This window comes from Silene latifolia, chromosome 1 (assembly GCF_048544455.1).
Source record: "Silene latifolia isolate original U9 population chromosome 1, ASM4854445v1, whole genome shotgun sequence".
NCBI lineage: Eukaryota > Viridiplantae > Streptophyta > Magnoliopsida > Caryophyllales > Caryophyllaceae > Silene > Silene latifolia.
This window is the reverse complement of record NC_133526.1, coordinates 9,381,865-9,392,279: the sequence shown is the minus strand read 5'-3', so window position 1 is coordinate 9,392,279 and position 10,415 is coordinate 9,381,865. Positions and strand designations below refer to the sequence as shown.

The 10,415-nt window shown below is 37.4% G+C and overlaps 1 protein-coding gene across 6 annotated transcripts; it reads left to right on the top strand.

The window, feature by feature from the left end:
- Positions 1-2,565: 2,565 nt before the first annotated feature.
- LOC141597163 (uncharacterized) lies at positions 2,566-8,495 on the top strand. Of its 6 annotated transcripts, none has more exons than XM_074417564.1 (6): positions 2,566-2,761; positions 3,644-3,914; positions 4,126-4,323; positions 4,569-6,539; positions 6,694-6,866; positions 7,239-8,495. In XM_074417564.1, exons 1-4 carry the CDS (start codon positions 2,637-2,639, stop codon positions 4,788-4,790), a joined length of 816 nt encoding a protein of 271 aa, XP_074273665.1. In that variant the 5' UTR covers positions 2,566-2,636; the 3' UTR covers positions 4,791-6,539; positions 6,694-6,866; positions 7,239-8,495. The 6 variants fall into 6 exon arrangements, with proteins under 6 accessions (XP_074273665.1, XP_074273653.1, XP_074273646.1 ...); XM_074417552.1 differs by having other exon boundaries at positions 2,566-3,914; positions 4,569-6,118; positions 6,442-6,539; XM_074417545.1 differs by having other exon boundaries at positions 2,566-3,914; positions 6,716-6,866.
- Positions 8,496-10,415: the final 1,920 nt, after the last annotated feature.

Genomic DNA, 10,415 nt, shown 5'->3' with positions numbered 1-10,415 from the left:
CGAAGGGACGCAACACCTGCTGCGCCTCTTCCTGAGGCTGCCGCAGTTCCTGCTTCCTTTCTTCTTCCTTCGTCTTTTGTCCGTCTGATTGTTTTTGTTTTGTTTTTTGTATTGTTCATGTTTCATTAACACAATAATTTGAGTATGATAATTTTAAAATGTAAATCGTTAATCATTAATATTTAACTCATCTTTTGATCCCGACTTAAATCCCTTATAATTCATATTTGCGGGTTTTTGTCATTAAAATCAATTCGGATTTTTAGAGGTTCGATCCATCAATATTGAGTCTCTGGAATTCATCTTTGATATATTTGCATATGTTATTTACCGTCATCATCATTAGTTCATCATTAATAACCTAATTAATTTGTTTTAGTTTGTTAATTCATTATTAACCTTATAATTAATCTTGTAATTAATTGTTCTAATGTAACTTTGTTCATCTTTTGTCGTTCTTATGACCAATTCACATGAAATAATTGATTAAATCACTTTCATCCGAGTCAAATGTTAATAATCAAGCGTTTAAATCACCAACGAACATTAACGATTTGCAATTCCGGCTTCACAGCCATTTAATCGAACTCAGAAGACGCGGCTTTGCGCCTCTTCTAAAGCGATTTCTCGCTGCTTTATTCGGTTGAGTTCGTCCTCAACTCCGTTCCTGCCTTGACCTAGTTTATTAATTACGTATTAATTAACTATTACTCGTATTACCACTATTAACCTGTTCGTTAATTTATTTATTCCTTCTTTTCTCAAATCATCCGTTTGAAATGTATTTTCGACGTAAATCGATTAACCCAATGTAATTATTGTAATTTTCTTTATTGTATTCTTTATTATTGCTTGTATGTCTTTCACATGTAATCAATCTAAAACCAACTTTGACCCAATTTGTGTGCTAATTACTTGTTCACCGACTTAGTTAATTCTCACATGCTAGGATCAATTTATTGGATGTTGCATTGCATGCGTATAACCTTCAACATATCGAGTATAAATGACTTCCCTAATCATTAGTAGAAGCCGCTATCGAAGCGGGCGGGATTAGGTGTTCGATCAAAAGAGCTTCCTAATACGTACCCTCACCCCTTACTCCAGATATCTGTGAACATCCGTGTTCATTGGCATCCACGAGAGCCGTTCTAGACATAAAATGTTAAGGGTAACGAGTTCTTGGTGTTCATGTCACTACTTTGTGTCTTGACATGGCACGAGGTATTCGAACGGTTTCCAATTTTCCACAATAAATTGGTGGCGACTCCACAAATGCAAAAGCTTGCTCGCTTTTCACTCCCGAGCGACCCCCGTGGGCCCGTGTCCACACCAGACCCAATAATTTGTTTGACCCGAAATAACCTCGACTCAACATGACCCGACCTGCACCGATTGGCACCTCCGAAGTACTCCATACATAAAAATATAACTTTAAAGCGTATCAATGCTATTCATTGGTCCCATACCAGTCTCATTTAAAACACCACAATCCGTCTTAATTGTTAAAGCTACGAGTCTTACAATCAGGGGCGGATGCATACCCGATTTACTAGGGCTATAGCCCTAGTAGATTCCAGAAAAATTGTACATATATTTAATAAAGTAGTACAGACGTACAGTATCAGTCGTACTTCTGTGTTATAGTGGTTTGCAATCCACTTCCTAGCGCTAGAAGACTTAAGTTCGAATCTCACCGCATACCATGTTATGCTACTTTTTTGATTTTTCCTTAAGTAGTTACCTTACCTTGGTACCATTTAGAGATGGCAACGGATCCTGGACCCTATCCAGATCCACAAATCCGGACCCTGATGGGTAGGTTATGGATCCTAATTTTTCGGACCCGTGGATATGGGTTGGATATGAATCACTTATTTGAAAATAGATCTGGATATGGATCTGGAAAATTTGGATCCGCCGGATATGGGTCGGATACGGATCCAACGTTAGTGTGACGGATATGGATCTGGATCCTATCGGACCCTATCCAGATCTGGTCCATTGTCATCCCTACTAACACTACACAAACACAGTACACAAGTTGTAAGTTAGAGATGGCAACAGATCCTGGACCCTATCCAGATCCGCGGATCCGGACCCTGATTTATAGGATATGGATCCTAATTTTTCGGACCCTGTGGATATGGATCCACTTATTTGAAAATGGATCTGGATCTGGAAAATTTGGATTCCCCGGATATGGGTCGGATATGGATCCAACGTTAGTGTGGCGGATATGAATCTGGATCCATATCCTTCGTACGTGCATACGTCCGAGCAAGTGGCTGACATGCTTACTAAGGCCCTTGGTATTCGACAATTTGAGTATTTGATCTCCAAGTTGGACGTCGTTGATCCCTACGCTCTAACTTGAGGGCGGTGTTACGGAAGTATATTATTCTGTGTCATATATATGGTAAATGTATATTTGTATTATATGGTAAATGGGTAGTTGTGTCGGGTCCATATATTCGGTTTCCTAAAGCCGGAGTTAGGGTTGTATTGGTAATTTGGTATATATAATGTTTTGCAAGCCGGAGTTAGTCTTTAACTAATCTCCATCACCTTCCTCAAAAAAAAAAAAAAAAAAAAAAAATCTCCATCCCCAATTCAGTATTGAGCATCATATTCCGATGGAGGAAACAAGTAGAGGAAAAGACAGAATATCAGAGTTACCCAATGACATAAAACAACATATAATGTCTTCCCTTTGCATGAGAGATGCTGTTGCTACAAGCTATCTGTCTCCTGTTTGGAGGTACACTTGGGTTACTCTTCCCTCTTTTTCTTTTGGGTTTTCCTTTTTTGAGCACTTCTGCAATTATTTTGACAATCTTCCCCCCAATCATCCCAAAAAGCTGCAACCTTTTTATAATAGTAATAATAATAATCATGATTCTGATGAAACTATCAAGCATTTAATGTATGTCCAGTTGTTACACCAATTATTGCAGATTTACATTAAAAAGAGACAACCTTTGGATGTTCTTGATAATTTGACACTTTTTGTACCCAACATGACTGTTTATGCTTGTGATGTTGTATCACAATGGTTTTCTGTTGCCAAACACAATGTTAACAAGTTTAATTTCTCGACTCCGGAAGGCGGGGTTAGGAATCGTTTTAATGGTATCCTAGAATCCAAAACAATAACCAAGTTGTGGTTGCAAGGCTGTAGCTTGATTAGTGAAACTGAGGTGTATTATATTAATCTTCCTTGCTTGAAACAACTCAATTTCATATGCCTCCATTATTTAGACCAGAAGATTTTGGATATCCTGCTTTGTAAATGTGGGGGAACTTTGGAGAAGCTACAACTATTGGGAGGTGAAGGTGTTAGGGTGCTTCGACTTTCAGGTCTTTCTAAATTGAAAGACCTCGAAGTTATGCACATACATGATCTCAATCGAGTTGAGATTGATACTACGGCTCTTGAATATTTGACCCTTATTAAGCTTAAGATGAATAAATGCAAACTCAGAGTGACTTCTAATTATTCTTGTAACAATTTGGTAGAATTGTTCATTAATGGTTGTGCCATATCTGATGATTTCTTTAATAATGTCGCTGAGTTTCCCCGTTTGAAAGCTGTAACCCTCTTGGATTGTCCCAAGTTGAAGTGTATTAAGATCACTTCTAGGTGTCTTACAAGATTGGATATTGAGGACTGCCCGAATTTGTCTCAAATCGAGCTGAATGCTTCCAAGATGGACTTCTTCAGATATTACACTACCCTTAACCATAACATAATAACCCTCTTGTCAAAATGTCAATTTGTTCGCACCTCTCTTATTTTGCAACGTCCTCGTGGTGCGCTTTTCAACCCTATTCTATGGTATTCCAAGCTTGTAGCATTCCTCGCTAACTTCAGCCAATCAACTCATCTGGATATAGAAACCAATTCCAAAAAGGTACACACACACACACTCTTTCTTGTAATTATTTTTTTCCTGTAAATGTAATTAGAAATTTTGTGACTTTTTATTGCGATCATGGCTCTGAGAACAAATCTAAATAACCTGTAGAACATCAGTGAGACGTTGAGCAGTAAGGCTGAAAGGAACTGGTCTGGTTTTCTTTCAAGGGTTTCTTCTTATTTCTTGTATTTGTGTACTCATGTAGGTTGTGATCATCCCACAAGAATTGCGAGAAAGGTTTTGCCCTCCACTTTCCGGTGTCCAAAATCTAACCTTCATATTAGCAACATCTTCGATGGTTCATGATGTTCTGAACTATGCGGATGCCTTGTTATGGTTTTCTCCTCACCCCAAAACAATCTCTTTTTGTGAGGAAGATCTCGAGCCCGCTCTATCACTTGAGGTAACACCACTTTCTTTTTATTCGATTTCTTTCTCACTTTTGTTCTATGCCTCGAGACTTAAATGAGCATTTATTTTGCTAATGAGAACTTTTGCTGATTAAATAGAGGACTAACAACTTAATAAGATGGTTTCTTTTGAAAATGAATAAGAATACATAGCTTAATAGGTCTAGTCTCGCTACATTGGCGATGACTGATGATGTATCGTTTTGCTTACACTTGAAGGGTCTTATTTCATTTTCAGCTCCAATATGAAGACAGAATGACAGAATTAGAAAGTTGCGTCTGCTGTCGTGCCCACCCAACCAGTTGCTGGAGGCGTGTCTTAAAGGATTTCAAGATTGTGTACCATAGAGGGCTTGCTAACTGTGATAGCATTAGAAAATTGCTCGAGCATGAGCTCAAGAAAAGAAAGGCCACGGCCACTGCAGGCGAACTTTACTACCTTACGACATTAAATACATAGTTTAAGGCTCTTTGAAGAGGTCTAGCATAATCGTATTGACACTTAATCACTTGTTTAAGATTGATAATTGACGTGCTCTTCGAAAATAAATATATTCTGTTGGTGGTTTGTTTTTTTCTTCTTCAAATACACTTTAGGACTTTCTTGGTTATTGGGAGTATGTATGTTGTTTTCCACACTCTTTTATTTTACTCTTCTCTTCTTCTTATCCTTTATTTTCACTCATTTGCATGTTACCCTCATTAAAAAAAGACTATTGTTGCACAAATTTTTAGTTTAAACATATGTACATTTGAAAAATCAATGCACCTCATAAGAGACACGCCTTCGCCTCACGCCATGTGTCTCATCGCCTTAGATCCATCACTTTAGTGTACCTCGCGTCTTCTCAAACTAATCTGTATATATGATATGTTATCATGAGTTGTTATGTGGATGGTTTAAATTTTGAAACATGATAGTTTTGTCTTGGTCATAATGTTTCGTACATATTGAGCGCATCCTACTAATTGGCCTGATTTTTGTAGACTGAAGAGTGCTATTCTGTGAATATGTTTCCATCTGTTTCTTCGTAGTACATCTCTGTAATTCCAGGTACGCAGTATACTATTTCTTGTGCGTCAACGTAAGAGATGATGAGCCCCACAAATGAAAAATATTTCTGAGTTCTTCCACTGTTAGTAATACCTTCTATTAATTAAGAAATTAGGGTATTTTGTCCCTTGTGGTGGATATATACCTTCCATTAAGTATGAAATTAGCTATGAAAGGACTGCTGGATATATACCTTGTTCCCTGTGGTGGATGTGCGACGTGTAAATTTCATAGAATCATCATAGTGTATCACATTGGTTGGTTTTCGCAATGAGTTCTCGTTATACTTTTGGATTTGCGGCATGTAAATTTCATAGAATCATCCTAGCTCAAGTGTTTCCTGTTAGTTTCAAGCCTAAAAATGCTTAAGAAGATCATACCTTCTGGTGGATGTAACCAAATGTATTACTGACCGAAGTATACTAATATGTGGATGTGTCGTGAAGGTAATTGAAAGTTTTCAAATGTTTAGTATCTCAAGTTTGATTTTGATTGTTTGCTGATGACATAGTATATTAGGTTTTCCCGTTGCTATTTCCGCTAAGTCACAAAGTGTGATTTTTTGCATTCCAATGATATCAACCTATATGCAGCAATGCTCGCTTCTTTTTTCTCACTTGTGTATAATAGGCACCTTATATGCTTGGGACGGTTCTAAATTGTTTGCCTACTACAGTGAAGATTGATTTTCTAAAAGACCAGAAAAGTAAAATGACTGATATTCTGATATACAGGTGAGTCATATAATTAATGTTGGGTTTTATTTCCTTTTCTTGTTTAAATATGGCAGGGAAAGCTATTTCTATCACTTGGGGCAGCGGGCAATGTCATGGCGACATTTTCTCGCGTCTTGGCTATAGATTATGAATCATATGCTTTATGGCCTATCACTGTCTTTCGTTTTTCTAGTTCAAATGCTCTCACGGCGTCTAATCACTACGTATAATGTGGTCTTTTAGTGGCTTATTTGTTGTTAACTTCCATATTTGCCTGGTTGGTTCAAGTATTACAAGTACAAAATGCGGCCTGAGTTATGAGTTATAGTTTTTATTTACAGTGTTGACAGGTCAGTTATGACTTATGAGTTGCAGCAGACAGTATAACTCCTAGCTCAAGCTGAAATAGGAGGTCCGCCGTATGCCAAATTGAAGCTAAGTGAGTTTGCTTTCTTACCAACATTTTCTCAGAATATAAATTGGTCCTGTGGCGGGGCGAGGATAGCTAACAGGGACTGCCGCTCCTTAAAAACAGTGAAAAACTGTTTTTTTTTAAAAGAATTTTAATAAAAGTTTTTTCTATGGAGTCGAAGACTCCTTACTCTTTGGTTGCAGAATATGATGGAATAAAGCAAAATGGTTCACTAAAGTAGCTGCGTTTTTTTAATTTTTGTGAAGTACCAGTCATTCCAAGTATCATTCCAAGTAGTTTTCAACGTCATCTTGGGTCATTCGGACACAGTCTCTTTGTGTTGCTAACACAAGGGTAAGACTCCGTACTTGGTAACACACTTTTATTTTACCCTTCTGGCCTTCTCTTCTTCTTATCCTTAATTTTCAGTCATTTGCATGTTACCTTCTTTAAGAAAAAAAAAATACTACTGTTGCACAAATTCATAGTTTAAACATATGTACGTTTGAATAATCAGTGCACCTCGTGTCTCTATGACTCCCACCTTCGTGTCAAAACAACATAAAAGCACTTCTGACTTCAGGTAAAATAATATTGCGCCATTTAAAGCTTCTTACCTAGAGTAAGTAGAGTTATACGCAACCATTTCCTGTATGTGGATCTTATATGGATGTAAAGCTTGTGATGTTATCTAAGTGTATTTGTTCTCTGAATGAAACTGCACAGGTCGGAACTGACCTGTCATCACTCAAAGTCCTACAACTCAAGGTCAAGGGAATATGGTTCAGAGGAGCACCACAGAGTTACTTGGGAGTGTACGAGTTGGTATATTGGACACGACACCACACAACATCAATTTACAACTGTTAACGCGGTTTACGACTGTTTTAACTGGATATCGACCAACACTGTGATAAAGTACCACAGTTACTGGCTCAGTATGTAAACCTGTTATATCTTGCATTCCTACTGAAACAATACGCAGCTCTTCACCACTGAATACCGCTAAAAAGCTCTTTAGATGCTTCAAGTTTGAGTACAAAAGTATGCTTTAGTATGTCATACACTCAGAAACAAAAAAGACTTAAGAGCAAATTTTCTCAAACTGGCTGTGTGTGTGTGTGTGTTGCCATGGAGAAGGTGGCTAGTACTTGGAAGCGTTACGTGTCAAAATCAGTATGAGAAAATGAGCTTAGAACAAGCTGTTATAGACTGTAGCAATCTTCCTCTGCTCAGTGGATATCTACAATGGACTTGTCAACAATCAAGCAGGATAAGTGATGACTTTATTTGCGGAGATCAGATGTAGTGTACTACCTTTGGCCATTCAGATACGTTTCAGTACTTCTCAACTGAACCACCATCTGCAACACGGACTCGAACTGCCTCGGGAATGATTAGGTTCTCAGCAGGAAAACCAGCTCGTAAAGCCGATTTCACCAGTTTTGCTGCACTGTTCTGATCAAGGGTGTCAGCAAACTCAAGTGATATGTTGCTGCAACGCGTTATAGTTTTGAAGCGCTTGACTGCAACAAAATCAGATCTGCTAGCAACATTGGCAACCTTGTTTGGATTTTCTCCTTCAGGATATTTCCAATTGAAGATATCAAGGCTCACGGAAACTGAATTCATCTTGGGATTGTTCTTAATGTCCTTTGCAAGGCCTGTGACATAGAAGCGGAGCTCCTGGATGTAGTCCATCATCACATCAACCATAATATCAGCTTTCAGAAGGATTCTCTTTGCAAGCATCATAGCTTGACATGGACCGGGGTGAATGCTCATCAATCTCTTCACCAACTTACGAGTTCTCTGCAACTCTAGGCAAATCTTCCTCAGCTTTTTGCCCAGTTTAGTCAATTTGGGGTAAATCTTGTACCTGTCAGCTTTAGCAACTTTCTTGAAAGACTTGACTTCCTTTTTTGCTCTTGAAACCAAGGCATCAGACTTTTCCTCCATGCTCTTTTTGAACTTCTTCTTGCTCAACTCGAGTGCCGTAGGGTCAATGTGACTAACAATCACATCCATTTTGTGAAGATTTGAGTTCACCAACCATGGAATGATGCTGAGATTCTCCTGCATTTTTTTTCAATGTCATTACAATCACGACAACATAAAAACAACAGTAATATTCATTCGTAAACATATGAATGTAGCAATTACTATGCTATAGATTATAGGACATGATTTTGAACATCTTAGCAAACATTTTTCATTCAATTTAGATTTACTACTACTTTATACCAGAAACGGCCAAGTCTCAGCAAAATCGAAACTAATCCAGTTTCACTCCTCTTTTTTTCGTTATAAAAAATCATAATGGAAGGTAGGACTACTTAACCATTCTTGTGTTCACAGGCAAGATTTCTCGAAACTATAAGAGCAACATTATGTATGTTCGATCTAAGTAACACAACTCGTTACATATCCTGAAAATCAATAGTCATGCTTACACGCATTCATTAACAATGTCCCTAAATTTACTCCGTACAATCAATTCATACAAAGCAGTTAACATTTTCTACCAAAAGAAAACAACAAAGCAGTTAACGTGCATCATATCAGAAACTACAGCGGCTAAAGTAACACCTATTATTAAATACCGGTTTCTATCACGATTTAATTGAGACGGCCTAATCTCACTAGATATGGTCAATGTCTCCTCAAAATACGGTGATAAAATACGGTCGCGGTGATATTCAAAACCTTTACAAAATGATTTACAGTATCACGACCTTGTTTTAATAATATCACGCCTAGAGGCTAGAGGCCTTCAAACTGTGTGTAATCTGGATTCTAGCAACGAACTAACATTATAATATATGCTGCAAAAATCCGAAATATTGAGAAATAACTACGAATGCTTTGAAATATTCAACGAATTCAATCAAAACTTTTACAGAAGAGCGATCGTGCAACAGTTGCGCAAGTTCTTCAACAAAATTCTCCGAATCCAAACAATCGGCCGGAAATTTCACAAATCGAAGTGAATTTCCGTGCAAGAACACAATCAAAAAATCAGCGAAGCAAACGACTGCATTAAACATAAACAGCGTAAATATTAGGAAAATAATCGAACAAATCTTCAAACAAGGAAGCAACTTCTGAAACAAAAACTCCGAATTCAAAACATTGGCGGAATATTAAAAAATTAAAGTGAATTTCCGCACATGAACACAATCGTAAAAATCAGCAAAGCAGGCGACGGCATTAAACTTAAACAGCGTAATAATAGGAAACTAATCGAACAAATCTTATATGCAAACAACGAAGAAACTTCACTCTCAAGCTTCTTATGAAGTGAATTTTCACAAATTGAAGTGAATTTTCCGCTCAAGAACGCAATCGATAAATCAGCAAAGCAGGCGACGGTATTAAACTTAAACAGCATAAATATCAAGAAAATAATCGAACAAATCTTGCAAACAACGAAGAAACTTATATCTCAAGCTTCTCATGAACACATAGAAAGTAAATTTTGCCGAAATCAGTTCAACTCCATAGAACTACAGTACTCCATAGCATAAAAGAATCTATAGCTTAAATTACGTAGAAAACCTAAATTTTTCTCATTAAATTCCGAAAAAAAAGAACGAAACAAGAACAATTACAGAGCATTTAGTTCAGATAAAGTGACGGAAAAAAGAATGTTAGCTAAAATTGAATTGAAGATAAAGTGAAGAACACACAAAAATGTGTGAGAAAGAGATTACGAACCGTAATTTTCTCCATTTTTGTGACGCTTTGAGATTCGCCGAACAGAGCACAGCGTAAGTTGAAGTGAAGGGGCGAAAATGGCGTGGTAAGTTGTATTATGTCCGAAGGGAAAATTTGATATTGTTGTCCTTATATATCCGCCTTTGAGGGGTTTTGGGGAAGTTAATTGACGATAATACCCATGTG

What these genes read in the sequence shown, in the direction of transcription:
- LOC141597163 (XM_074417552.1), top strand. Translation starts at nt 2,637, where the DNA reads ATGGAGGAAACAAGTAGAGGAAAAGACAGAATATCAGAGTTACCCAAT. An exon ending in TAGAAACCAATTCCAAAAAG is followed by an intron (nt 3,915 to 4,125) that starts GTACACACACAC and finishes GTACTCATGTAG; the next exon opens with GTTGTGATCATCCCACAAGA. An exon ending in AGCCCGCTCTATCACTTGAG is followed by an intron (nt 4,324 to 4,568) that starts GTAACACCACTT and finishes TTTCATTTTCAG; the next exon opens with CTCCAATATGAAGACAGAAT.